This window comes from Electrona antarctica (assembly GCF_951216825.1).
Source record: "Electrona antarctica genome assembly, chromosome: 10".
NCBI classification, from domain to species: Eukaryota; Metazoa; Chordata; class Actinopteri; order Myctophiformes; family Myctophidae; genus Electrona; species Electrona antarctica.
The window spans coordinates 11,800,756-11,815,101 of NC_136791.1; the positions used below are offsets into that span (position 1 = coordinate 11,800,756).

A 14,346-nucleotide genomic window follows, 5' to 3' on the forward strand; every position below is an offset into this window, starting at 1 on the left:
AGAGAGTTGTAGGGTTTCAAAAGGTAGGAAATAAAGAACGTTAAATGGAACTTAATAGAGAATGGAGCAGCCGGGCAGAGTGGAGGACATTAAATCATAAAAAGTATGTGCCAAGAAATGGCTAATAATTTTAGACTTTGTCATACGACCGCATCCCTCGACAAAAATAACCGATTCTCATTTGAAAATGGGGGAAATGCCTGCCTCCTTTGGCCACAGGGTCACCTCTACATAAGCCCCGCGGGCCGGCTAAAAGTCTCAGCCCCCGAGTAACGTCCAACTGTTTGGCTGCTGCTGTCACAACAAAACCACTGTATATAAATCCATGACGTGATGCATGAAGTGATTATTACCTGATGCCACATATAAAAATTGCTGATTTATAATGTGGGAGCTTTTTATAGTCGACAAAATACCCTTTCATTGTATGGTTTTAATACTATACATTGATTTCTTGGGACTCTGGCCACTGGAAGAACTTTGCTATTCTGAGCTCCTGTGCATATTATTGCCCTGTTAAACCTCAGCTATAGTAGTCTCCCCATCTCTCTCCGTTTTCCCAGGAAATCCTCCCAGGAAAGCCTGTATGAATTGTGGGGTTTATGAGGACGGTGGCTCCACTGTACTGTAGGTTGCTGAAAGGCCAGGGGAAGTGATTGATTTAAATGGGTCTATTATGGTTTTATAATCTTATTCAAGCTCTACACATTGATTCATTCATGAAAACATTGTGTACGATACAGTACGTTACGGTACTACAGTGTGTCCTCCTCCACACTCCCAGGTTGCTTTATTCTGACATTTGCAGAAACATCAGCTATTGAAAAATGTATATAAAGATAGGCTTATAGTTCCTACCTATAAATTCATTTAATCCATTGTCAGGTAAAAAACAACTAAGTGCTCTGTATGTATGGCTCTGTGTGCATGGGGCCAGATAATGCTTGCAGCAGGTTATATTCTGCCATCTAGTGGTTGACTATGAAATTGTCATTTACAACAATACGATGAAGGTACCATTGTACCATCAGTGCAATCTATTTTATTGTGTACTGTAGTGACAGTAAAAAGGTTACGTGGTCTTGTGTACAGGTACTGTACTTTACAATAACATTTATTTTGACTAGGCTTCTCAGACATTGTAGCAATTAGTCATCTATTTTTTTGTACCTCTGTTTTTAAAGCAAACGTATACACAACAACGGCAATAATATGTCTTTTGTATTTGTGTTGTCCTCTCACAGGGACTGAAGGGAGACCTAGGAATTAAGGTAATTTCATGCATTTATTTATAATCCAGAGCAGTGTTGGTTACTTAATTTAACTTAGCCTATGCATTTATTTTGCATATTTTACTTCAGGGAATGTTCTTGCAGGGAATATTCTTGTTCTTGAAGTAATTTGGCTTTAGTTTAATTCAGCATGCCTACCAAAGTACAACACAGCCCACAATGGACTTTAGTTCTTTAGTTGTTTTTTTGTACTTGCTTGTTTTATGAATGGACATAATCTCCACTGACAACCTTGCGGGAAAGGAGCCTCCCATTGAAAACATTTGTGAGTGAGGGCGTGTGCTGTCAGGTTGTCGCCCTATATCTAGAATAAACCGGATGTCTGTGGCTCAATCTGTGAATGTACTGTACACTAACACAGTGAAAGCTCGATTGCCAGGTCTGGGCGAGATATCAGCACACTTCAAAAGCTTTCCCTCCGCCCCACATGCTTCGGCCTTGTCCAGTTTTAATTCCCCTTTGGCCAAAGATTGATGGAATATTCATTTCCACCAAAAGACCACAAGTTCGTTCTCCAGTCCATGGACCACCGTGATAGAAGGCCCGTGCAGAACGGCGCTGGTGTCATCTCTAAAGAGGAAGATTTATGTGACCTTGTTTCAGGCTTGTGTCATGTGGGAGCACTCCTTTTCCCCCTGGGCCGTTGATAGTCTTTTGATTCTCTCCTGGTTGAAATGGTGGGCTTGTTTTTGCCCACCTTGCCTTTCTGAAATGATGTCTCCATCCGCGCTGTAGGGAGATGAAGGACAACAGGGTTTCCCTGGGGAGAAAGGAGAAAAGGTACAGAGAAAGCCATGAATGAAGTTGTGCGTGGCATGTTGTTTAGTTTTTGATGGTGATCTGCATGGAAACATTACTCATGTCGGCCCTGGAGATGATTTAAATGTCATTCCTCGATTTATTTGACAGAAAGTTGTAATGGGCTGTATGTTGTGGTCTAAAAACTGTCCTTATTTAATTCGTCACATAATCCTATGCATGTAAACCACATCAACTATCAGAGGCATTCCTTCCCCATGAAAATAGTAACTGTTGTTGCCTGTTTTTGAACATGAACAGATTCTCAGATTTGTTTTAGCTTAGTTTCGGAGCTTATGTAGTGTAGCCTCTTCAGCCTGTAGGACCCTTGACCCCTTTTTTGGCCCCATCCACAACACTCAAAAATTGTTATCTATCAGGGTCCCTGATATCTATCAGGGTCCACATTTAGGATTTCAAGTTAATCACTAGCAGCCATTAGAACATGTGTATCAGCATATATTTCTACAACTACAGTAGCTGAACAGTGTCCAGATCCTGCAGTGAACATAATTCTCCACCTTTCATCTTCCTGCCTCCGCCATCCAGGAAGCTCAGTTGTCCCGTAACCATGGCAAATGATCTTGTTGCCGCGGTAGCGCTAGCAGTAGCGGCACAGGCCCGTGTGTTTTCTGCATTAAGCCCTTCACATGGACAGATTGAGAGAGGGGAAAGAAAGAGAGAGACTTCAAGGAAAGCACATATCAAGACGGTGGTATCCACGGGAAACAGCGAGCTGGAAAGGCTTTTATTGTTTTATAATAAAGAGAAAGTGCTTTCGCAGGCCAACCCTTCAAAGTTTTTGTATGGTCACCAGAGGATTTGTGGTTCTCAACTGACCCAAGGGATCTCTGTTCTATATATAAGCACACAGAGCTGGCTGGCTGTTCCTGCTACTAGACAGAAATAAAGTGGAACAGGTAGAGATTTTGCGGCATAAGTCATAACAATTAATATCTGCATGGTGCCGACCGCAATGGATGACGGCGTCACACCCTTAACCACTTCAAGCCCAAAGCGCACAGCAGGCTGCAGTTCCACATGCAGTCATAGAGGAAGCAGACAAGACTATACCACTCGTAGACCGTGTCTCCGTTACAACACTGTGGATCATTCTTAACCACAAGAACCCTAGCGTCCCTATTCTGGGCATATCATAATAGGTGAACATTTGGCACATAGGTGATCATTCTGTGAAAATAATGCATCACAACGCGATGTGTTGTTAGCTTCAGAGAGTGGCGACACTAGCGTTGACTCCCATTGTCTGCGGAAGTGCTCATTCTATCTCAATGGGATAGTTCCAGCCATAGGAGAAATGTTTGGAACTATACTGTAGCCCATACCATAGGCACCCGCTTTGCGGCGAGATCAGAGCGTGTCGCAACTCTCCTACTCTACACTCTGGTGAGCTTGTAGATCTGCTATTCCACGGACAACAAAGTATATACTTTCGTTTGAGAATCTGTTACATTAACTGTGCGACGACAGACACTTACAAGTGTATATCAGCCTTAATGTCATCATCACGGATGTGTGTCCCCGAGTCTACTTCAGCTTAATTCAATAAGCTTTGTCTTTAAAGGGGTCTTTGATTTCCGTTCCCCCTCGAGTCAGTGAGTGGGGTCCACTCTGGCCAGGAAAGTTGGATGATAGAAGGATGGGCTTAATGACGAGAAAGAGGGGGTCTGTGGGGAAGCTGCTCTTGCTTTTCTCAGGCTGACTGAATAGACCTTCCTGCCCTCCTGGAAATGAGAGAGGCAATGGCCAAACGCAGCTGGAAAGAACATTATGAACCATGGGGAAGACAAGCAATTAAATTCCGAGATCACCCACCTAGTCTTATTATTGTTCATTGTACTGTAGCTATTAGCTCTGCATGCACTAACTCTAAAGCCTTGTTCAGATTCAGACCAAGATTTGCAATGAGATTAAGCCACTTTAAGCCAAATTTATACTTCACGCACGGCTGTGTTGTGCCCCGCAAATAGCTGATTTATGAGCTCACAACATGTCGCTGATGCAAAGAGTTGTGAGGTTGAAGATCAGTTATTTTTATCTTGTGACACCATCATTCCACAGAGAATAGCCTAAATGAAGCATTACAACTTTGCAGAGAAAAATCGCAGAATTTCCCATACTATGAATCGGGTTTCATTTGCACCACCGAACAGATTGGCACAACTGTGTTTATTCCCCTATAATAAAAACCTGCATGAAACGTGAACTGCAGTAATATCACAGGGAATCATAAACTAGACTTGCCATTTTTATCGCCCAACTTCTCTGATTATTACCCTGTCCAGCTGTTGCCAGCATTAGTATTGCTCTGTTTTAGACCACTAGTGGAAAGTGTACTTCCCGGTCATGATGGAAACACTGGAAGACTTTAGATGAGGTCGACAGCACAAACACATTTTAAACTTGGCTGCAGCACAAACAGATTTTAAACAACTATAAGCCTGGCAGCATCAGTGGGGGGATCATTACCGTTTCTTTAAAAGCCGTGTGGGGTGGTCATTGATCTGTTTCGCCGCGTCTGTCTGTCGCTACATTTCCTCTGAAGTGGAACGCCTCTGTCCGCACGGCTTCAATAAAGAGATTATCAAATTGATAAATCATGGCTCGGCATGCCAATTTGACAGGTACATGCTGCCCTACACCAATTGAGCATCACAAGCATAGAGCCATGCGCACGCACGCACGCACGCACGCACGCACGCATGCATGCACGCACGCAAGCACGCACGCACGCACGCACGCACGCACGCACGCACACACACACACACACACACTTTACTTTAATGTTAAAATAGAAGCTAGCAGAGGGAATGGGGGACGGACCATTGAGTGCATGAGTGGAATGCTGCAAGCTTATTGGTGGAGCCATAGATCAAAGAGAGGCTCCGGTTCCTGTTTTAAGGGGGGGGCTGGTTCGGGTGAGCCTCTGAGGGACCCCACCACGTGATTACAGCCATCACCGCTTGCATCCTCCTGTGGGACGACTCGGATAAGGGGAGGGGGTCCAACAATGCTTTCATCTTTCTAGAAACGTATGCTAGGTATCAGACACTCTATCCTGAAAGGGTCCCTTCACCCCTCCCAACTTGACAGAGGAGTGTGATTATGAGATATGAGTCAGTCCCACACACACACACACACACACACACACACACCCCACTGTCCCACCCACCATATCCCTCGACTCAACCCACTCCCTCTGCACAAACCAAACAGAGCCACTGGCACTCTCTCAGAGTTTGTACACTCTCAGAGTTAGGTGTGGGTCCCGCCTCCTCATCCCTCCCATGTCTAATTGTCCGTCCTCTCGCTGTGCTCCCCATCCCCCTTCCCACCACCACCCCCACATGCCACCACAGCACCTGTTAGGAGCTCCAGTCACTTGTTGAGTGTTTGTCTGTCAGTGCAGAAAGGACCATGGGGGAGATCCATGGTCTAAAGATCTGCCGACTTGCGAACTATGATCTGCATGTCCTCCCTCAGACCAGCAGGAGCCCAGTTCTCAGTGTCTACACACCATTACAATCCAGAGTGTCCATTTAACTCTTGAGACCCTTACAGGTCCATATTATACTCTCAAGAGTCAAAATGAACGCTCCGGATTTTACTTTTGCCTGTAGTGCCATACCTTGCTAACCTGACTCCGCCAGATGGGGCAGCAGAGAGTACACTGGGTTCCCCCCTCCTGCTCCCATCTGGGAACTCTCAGGCAGACTTGATGCCCGGCCACAAAACGGCCTGGCCAATCAGCAGCAGCTAGAGGCGGGATAGCTGCTGCTGATTGGCCAGGCCGTTTTGTGGCCGGGCATCAATATGCCCCATCTGGCTTTCTTATAAGAGTTTTATTCAGGGTCAAAGTTTTACTAGGCATGTTTTGATGTGCTGATGGTGCTTTGCTATGCTGGGTTTCACCTTGTTTTCTTCCCTTTTAACACTAACTGCCATGTTCTATAGCTAGTAGCTATAGCTATTAGCTACCAATGAAAGCTGTTGTAGCTTACAGTGTGTATTTCATAGTTGTAATTATGTGCTTTTAGGGAGAACTGGGAATGCCAGGGAAACAAGGACTAAAGGTAGTTAATGCAATTTATTTAGCCAGAAATTGTTCAATTGGAGCACTTTGAATCACTAACAGTCCATTTCCTAACTGTTGTTGAGTGTTTGTTAAAGGCTTGTATACTCTGGCACTTATCTGATGAAATTATGACTGTACTGTGCACAGTGCGCTCCCTATTTAATTGATAGTTTTTATATGGTTATATTTCAGCGTATTGACCCATGTGGCACATCCGTTATGCGATGCTCAGCCAATCACAGCGCAGAATGACACCTTCCAGCCAATCACAGTGCGCAATACGTGCAGACGATTCCGTCCTCAAATTCAGTCCTCAAATTATTCCGTCCTCAAATTTTGAGGACACAATTACTTAAATTATTAGTTATTAAGATAACATTGACCATTTTCATGGATTATTTGAATTTCAATTATATTATAATGTATTATTGTATGACTTTAAACACACTTTAAACCCAACCTCTATACATCTATCTATATATTTACATGTACAGTATAAGGTATTTATGTCTCAGCAGACACACCTTCCACATTATACCAAATCCAGTGGGACAACTAGAATAGTAGGACTTGCATGCTCCTCCTTCAAGGCGGTCTGTGTACCGTTTCTGTACGTCTGTGGTCACAGCTGTGACTGTATATCATCTTTGGCACGTCTACTTGTTAATCTGGCCAATTGATGAGGGCAGCAAACACACAGACGAATTAAATGACTCTCATGTGCTCCCTGCTATTTATAACAACCAATTTCCGAGAGTTAATCGTCTTGCGGCTGCCTCTTGACGGATGATGATCATGCGACAGTTACTGTAGTCATCCAGACTCAAAACTGTAGAGAAAATATAGGAAATATACTTGTCATTTCAAAGCAGAGTTGTTAAAAACCTCTGTTCATTTGCGTACATGCTTGCCTGCCCGTTTGTATATGTCTTGATGGATGGATGGATGGATTGAGCTGATTGGGCAATCTGTGTTTGTGTGCTAGTGTGCATGTTTGTGCATGTACTCTTTCAAGGGGAAAATATAGGATTTCCGCTCATTGCCCATTATCTTTCGTTGAGATAATATATATTCTCATCACTTCCTATCTGCTTCCTTTCCTGCTTTTCTCTCCACTTATCTCTGTCGTGCCTTGCTGACCACCATAGGGAGAGTCAGGCTTTCCAGGCACCCCCGGACGTAAGGTAAATTAGCTTGGAGTGGTGACTGTGGCTTCTTGTTGTGTCATTGCAGTAAAGAATAGAATCAATGATCCCATCTCTTTGTCATAACTTCAATCTTCCTTCCATTGGAAAGGGGCAAGCCGCCATTCCTGGTACCCCTGGTATCCCCGGCAAGAGGGGCTATAGGGTAGGCCTGGCATGGAGTAGGCAATGGCATCCTAAATGTTTTGCTCCACCTGTCAGTCATCTGTGTGTCTTAGTGCCTGGACAGTGGACCTCAGTCCTCAGTGTTTGCCTTTGTAACCAATCAAAGCTGTGAATAATTCACAACTTGCTTCTTTAACTTTCACCCAAATAACATGTTTCAGTTGGCTGAAGTGTTTTTAATCCTAATAGCTGGTATGATTAACCAGCCTTAAGGGCTAATCCTAATTTAGGTGGACTGTTTGCTGTACTGATGTGTCATTCACATGGTGACCTCTCATTGTGCTGTGTGTCAGTAATGACTGACAGTTGATTATTAACACCTCAGCAGCGCATAATCACAGAATGGCTTAGGATGTCTGGGAGATGTGCTGTGATTATTCAGTATGTGCGTGTGCTGTTGATGTTGCACAGATGGATCACGTGGTTCTCAAACATTTTCATGTCAAAGACACCTTAGAAGAAAAAAGTCCTTATGCACACCTACAGAGGACAGGTGCGGTTGGATAACTGGAACTGGAGAAGTGGACAAAATGGGATCCCGCACACTGTCTTCACTTACAGCATTATTTTGTATTGAGCACCGTTTCGGTCGTTCAGACCTTCATCAGGCATCCATGTCAAAGACACCCAAATTGATTCGTAATAGGCAGCAAGAGCAAACCCCCATTTGAAAAGATTTTTTTTGCCAGGGATCCCCATAAGGACGTTTTGTTGTTAGATTAGTTTTTGTACATTCTACAGCTCTATACTGCAGGTGGGGAGATTACAGTGGAGAGAGGGAAACCTATGATCTGAATAATCATTCTTCCACTGGGTCAACTTGTAGCCAGGTTACCTGTGGGGCTGGGGGTCCACGGACCCCACTTTGAGAACCACTGAGATGGATGAACCCAACAAAGAATGAACATGGGTTCATCTTTGCTCTTTGCCCGCTGATCTGTGATGTTAATCTCAAATTGTAATTTGAGTTTCATGTTGTTTTACCAATAATTCATTTGACCATACTGTTATTTTCATTAAAGCAGTGTTTACTGTGCACTGTGTATTGACCTTGTCTTTGTGTTTCTGGCAGGGTGACAAGGGAGACCCCAGTGCAGCTGGTCAAGGAATCAAGGGGGAACCCGGGGTCCCAGGATTCCAAGGCCAAGCAGGACCTAAGGTATAATAATGACAGAATGTTTACAACATATTTAAGCTCTATATCTCTGCTGTTGGGGAGAAACCACCTAACCCCAAAATGTAAATTTTTCAAAGTTGCCTCATCAAAGTTGGTATTGTGACTTTATTGCGAATGCAGTGAGCAGCTTACTATGGAACCCAGCACTGTCTGTCTGTCTGTGCTTGCGTGTGTCACGCTGGGACACCACCCGCCCGCCACCAGAGGGCGCAGCTGTATCACACAAAAAAATACACACGCGCACGCACCACACACACACACACACACACACACACACACACACACACACACACACACACACACACACACACACACACACACAGTAGAAAACTTAAAAAAAGAAAACTTAAAAAAAGAAAACTTAAAAAAAGAAAACTTAAAAAAAGAAAACTTAAAAAAATCTTTAAAAGAAAAAGGACGTAAAAAAAGGGAAAAAAAGTACGTAATTTATTCTAATTGTTGAAATTTAGGAGCTGCGTTCGCTTCCCGTGTTCGCGCGTCTTACTTGTATAGTCAATTACTTGCGTGAGATTGGGGAGAGGTGCTGGAGTTAGATGGTTTCCTCCCGACAGCGACAACATATAAATCACTGTACAATGAATAGCAAATGTGCGTCTTTAGATCAGCTATTTTAGACATTTTTTAAAGTTTTGATAATATTATATTTATATTATAATATTTGTATAATTTCTATTCCATATTACGACGTATTACTTGTTGACAACTATAGATTTTCAAGCTGATGCGATGGAGTATAAAATACAGCTTTACTCGCACGCAGACACACATACACGCACGCACACACGCCACACATACACACACTCACTCATTGGACTAAAGATGCCTTTTCTGTTTGGTAATGTTTTAGTGACTATGAAAATATATATCAAAAAATTAAGCCATTGGTCTATGTCTACAGTATATGTACTGTATAGCTGAATAGAAGCTGTGAATAGACAATCAAATGTATTGACACTAGTATGGTACCTTATAGACGTGTACATTAAATGACTCAATATTATCAGTGCCTTCGGTTTGAACTACTACAGTAGTTTTAAGAATTACATCCTGCAATAGTCAACATCATGATATTTCTTTGACAGGGTGACAGAGGCGACAAAACATTTTTAGTTCATTATGAAAGTGTGGGATCACCCTAGCATTTAAAAAAAAAAAAATATTCAGTGACAGGCTATGATCACCTAACCTGACTCCGCCAGATGGGGCAGCAGAGAGTACACTGGGTTCCCCCCTCCTGCTCCCATCTGGGAACTCTCAGGGCATCACAGTGCTGCCTTGATCCCGCCTCTAGCTGCCGCTGATTGGCCAGGCCGTTTTGTGGCCGGGCATCAAGTCTGCCTGAGAGTTCCCAGATGGGAGCAGGAGGGGGGGACCCAGTGTACTCTCTGCTGCCCCATCTGGCGGAGTCAGGTTAAGGATCACCCACTCTTTAAAAGAAAACATTCCTGAACAACATGTTCCCAACACTGTTTTGTTTGAGCTAGATAATCTAACTGTCATAACCTTATTCCACCTCTAGGGGGAAGCAGGTTCTGATGGCCCAGCTGGACCCAGAGTAAGTCAAGATTGTGTTAGATTTATAATGTGTTTTTTTTCCCTCACAAACACAAAAATGTCAGTACTGTATTTCACTTGTTTACAAATGTATTTATATTTCATAAACATACAAAATATATGTTTACCAATACATTTTGTTGATTGTTGGGACACATTAGGAAATGTTTTTAATCTCTGAACAACTTTGTAGGGTCCTCCCGGGCCAACGGGTGAGCCGGGAAAGGCAGAAATCCAAAACAATGAAAATGTATGTCACTCTTATTATTATTATTATTATTATTATTATAAGCATTCAAAATTAACAGAGCGGTTTCAGAATAATTCCGTTTTTAAAACAAACCTTTCATCCAATATTTATCCGCAGGATATCCGCAACATACCTCTGATGGTAGGTCCCTCTGCAGTATGTTGTTATGAGGTCCTTTATTTGTTGTGGTTCAGATTTTTTCTTAACTCAAAAGAAAAATGTAATGACTTTATGTCATAAACAAATACACTAGTTCCAAGGTTATGTGTTAAATCCATCTTTTAATTTCCCTCCCTGCCAAGGGCCCGCCGGGGTTGCCAGGTCCTTCAGGCCCTGCTGGACATCCTGGCACAAAGGTAGGTGGTTTCCAGTGGTGATTTTTATTTAGTTTTAGTCATAGTTTTTTTAATACAATTCCATTTAGTTTCAGTCGTATTTTATTCATCTGAAATGTTTTAGTTTTGTCTAGTTTTAGGTGACTAGTACTACATACCAATGCCTGATTTACACTCAGCGGTATGCCGAAAATAGCAGATCTACAAGCAGCTTGTAGATCGGCATTTTCGGAGAGTGACACCTGCACACAACCAATCATTGGTTGTGAGCAGGTGTTTTAGTAGCAGATCTACAAGCAGCTTGTAGATTGGCATTTTCGGAGAGTGACACCTGCACACAATCAAGCATTGGTTGTTTTAGTTCTACTACTGGATCTCTTCTCCACTAACATTTGAGTCTAGTTTTTGACAGCACAGTTTTTGACACATATTAACTTAATTAATTGATGATTTTGGGTGTGACAGTACAGTACAGTAAAGTAGAGGGACCCCCTGGGGACCCCCACACGATAACTCTGTTATTTCTCAACCATTTCGGATGCGGCCGGCTCGCCGGAACCGGGCCGGCACCCTTCAAATAAATGTAGTAAACAACAAATATTTGGATCCGAGATGTAGTGGAGTAGAAGTAAAAGTATGGGCCCATTGATCGGCCACCCGATAATATATTGGTCTGCCTCTAGGTTTTACTCTTTAGCTTCCTTGATAATTCCAATTCCAATTTCTACTACTAGAATCAAAAACAGTTGTCTCAACTTTTCTGTGTAGAATAGATGTTTGTTATTGAGTAGAAAATACTGTAGATCAGATTACAATATAATTTAAATGTTCTGTGTGTGTGTGTGTGTGTGTGTGTGTGTGTGTGTGTGTGTGTGTGTGTGTGTGTGTGTGTGTGTGTGTGTGTGTGTGTGTGTGTGTGTGTGTGTGTGTGTGTGTGTGTGTGTGTGTGTGTGTGTGTGTGTGTGTGTGTGTGTGTGTGTGTCCAGGGTGAAGTTGGTCTACCAGGTCCTCCTGGACATGATGGGGAGAAGGCAAGTTGTTATTTCTTATCACAACTTCATAATTCTAGCAACGCATCAGACTTCAAATACATATGCTGAGATATGATAGAATCACTATTAACGGACAGACAGAGCTGTATTGATCTCACTGAGGGAAACCAGTTGCCATGGCAGTACAGCAGTAAGAAACACTGCTGTAGTCGACAAGATTATGTCATAGAGATGACTCATGTCATTCACTGCCCTACTATTCCATCCGTGCAATATTCTTCTTCCTCTCTTCATCATGGCGAATATTGTAGATAACGGGTAGAGAGAGCTTGTTTCACTCATGCAATAACCCGATCAATGCTTGGGTACCAATTACTTTGCCTGAACAAGCTTGAACATGTTACGAGGCGTGGCATTGCCAGCTTAGTATATTAAACGGCATGTAACCATACCAAGGGGCCATGGTATAATTATGTGATAATGCCCATATTTTCTGTCCTAATAATGGAAAATAGACTCTGTGGAGAGAACTGTACGTCATGGAGTTCACCCTCAACTCGATATTGGGACACCTCAGTCGTTCATCATCCCTTGCCTAGCTAAAAAGCTATGTGTATGTATTATATGTGCAGGGACCCAGAGGGAAGCCAGGAGACATCGGTCCTAAAGCTATGTGTATGTATTATATGTGCAGGGACCCAGAGGGAAGCCAGGAGACATCGGTCCTAACGGCCCAGCCGGTCCTGAGGGTCCCAGGGGGGAGGGTGGGCTCATGGGTTTCCCAGGACCCAAAGGAGACAAGGGGGACATGGGCCCTTCTGGATCACCTGTGAGTAACCACTGAGCCACATCACACCGCTGCTTGAGCCTCCCACACCAAAGCTCCTCCAAGCCTCCATCTGTCATTATGCTGAGGGGAGGGAAGTCCGTAGCTTGTAGGGCCACTCTCTTATTATCTAATTAGAGACTTAGTGACATGGAAAGGACCCAAGGATGACAGTAAATTAGGCCTCATTTATGCGCCATAGACGGTGTCGCTTGCCAAAAAGAACTGGTCTAATTTACAAGTTAACAACACTGTTAGCTTGAGATCGGTTCTTTTTGGCAAGCGACACCTTTGGACGATGGAATATAAATTAAGCTTTAGAATTCTTGGATCCTAAGTGTGATCCAATAATAATAATTATATGTAATGTTGTACTATATATAATCTAGTGGAGCCTGCAGTCGGCTAGATGTGGCCAACTGGCCCTGTTGGTTTCACTCAAACATTTCTGGTGTAAGTGTGTTAGGATGGGCAGCATTGCGTCCCTCACTATTTTATGTCATTAATGCCAAGACATAGGTTTTTACATTGTTACACAAACAATTCGTACAAAGTTCCATGTTTTGGCATTGAATAGCTACCGCAAAAAAGGGAGAAAAAGGGCTCTTTCAATCCTCTGTTTCGAATATTCACTATTTTACTATGCATGAAAATTGAATCTTGAATTGAATTGAATTGAATTGAATTGAATTGAACTGAACTGAATTGAATGGAATGGAAATTCTCTGCCATTATGGTGCTATTTATCTCCCCCTTCCCTGTTCTATAGGGTTTAGATGGCCCTACTGGTGAAAAGGGGGTTGGCCCCATTGGATTACCTGGCACAATGGTACGCAATGGTGCCCTTCAGACTGAAGCACCCTGTGTGTCTGAATCTATGCAATTCCTAAGGCTTGAATTTTACTGTGTGCACCGGTGTCATGTGCCAAAAATAATCGGCAAGCTCACAATGTGACATACTGGTAGCCCGATGCTTTGTGACATTGTAAATCTGCTATTTTTGGCACGCAATACGGTGCGCAACGAAGTATAAATCGAGTTGTATAGGTTCACCCGTAGCGAAGGTCGAAAAAAAGGCCTTTTTCATAGTTCCAGTGATGAAAGAATGTATTGTCAACTTCTTTATTCTTTCACAACCACCATCACAGGGTCCTAAAGGGGAGTCCGGTGAGGGAGGAAGATCAGAAATGGTGAGGATTATACTGTGCATATAGTTTTAATGGTGCGTTTCTGGTGGATATTTTTGCAGTGAAAGCAAAAGTACAGTACCTGGATCAAAAGTGTGTGTGTTTTCTTTTTTTCCAGGTCTATGGCCCTCCAGGGCCGGCCGGCGCTCCAGGACCAGTTGGCCCAGCAGTGAGTTTAATTGAGTCCAGTCAGTCATTGGTGTTATTGAACAATACATGCATCTTGGCATATTTTATAGGCTACCTAAGTATCCTGAAGTTACACCGTATTTGACAGAAGATGAGATAAACTTTGATTGATGCCCATGTGGAAATGCAGGTGTCACAGCAGCTATAGCAGTAAGTGTGAACATTTTATTTCTATCCTCCAGGGACCTCCAGGATTCTCAGGGCCAAAGGTGAGATTGTGTTCCATTGTACAGTAACCTGGCTGTACATACTGGCTCAT

The 14,346-nt window shown here is 43.1% G+C and overlaps 1 protein-coding gene across 1 annotated transcript in view; it reads left to right on the forward strand.

The window, feature by feature from the left end:
- col13a1 (collagen, type XIII, alpha 1) overlaps positions 1-14,346 on the forward strand; it is a 51,624-nt gene that overhangs the window by 19,834 nt on the left and 17,444 nt on the right. The window contains exons 16-31 of the mRNA XM_079511524.1: positions 1,245-1,271; positions 2,028-2,072; positions 6,149-6,184; positions 7,335-7,370; positions 7,483-7,536; positions 8,629-8,715; positions 10,274-10,309; positions 10,502-10,558; positions 10,676-10,699; positions 10,861-10,914; positions 11,880-11,924; positions 12,580-12,714; positions 13,481-13,540; positions 13,860-13,901; positions 14,017-14,067; positions 14,270-14,296. Of these exons, the coding sequence (XP_079367650.1) occupies positions 1,245-1,271; positions 2,028-2,072; positions 6,149-6,184; positions 7,335-7,370; positions 7,483-7,536; positions 8,629-8,715; positions 10,274-10,309; positions 10,502-10,558; positions 10,676-10,699; positions 10,861-10,914; positions 11,880-11,924; positions 12,580-12,714; positions 13,481-13,540; positions 13,860-13,901; positions 14,017-14,067; positions 14,270-14,296 (816 nt within the window). The remainder of the gene's footprint in view (positions 1-1,244; positions 1,272-2,027; positions 2,073-6,148; positions 6,185-7,334; positions 7,371-7,482; positions 7,537-8,628; positions 8,716-10,273; positions 10,310-10,501; positions 10,559-10,675; positions 10,700-10,860; positions 10,915-11,879; positions 11,925-12,579; positions 12,715-13,480; positions 13,541-13,859; positions 13,902-14,016; positions 14,068-14,269; positions 14,297-14,346) is intronic.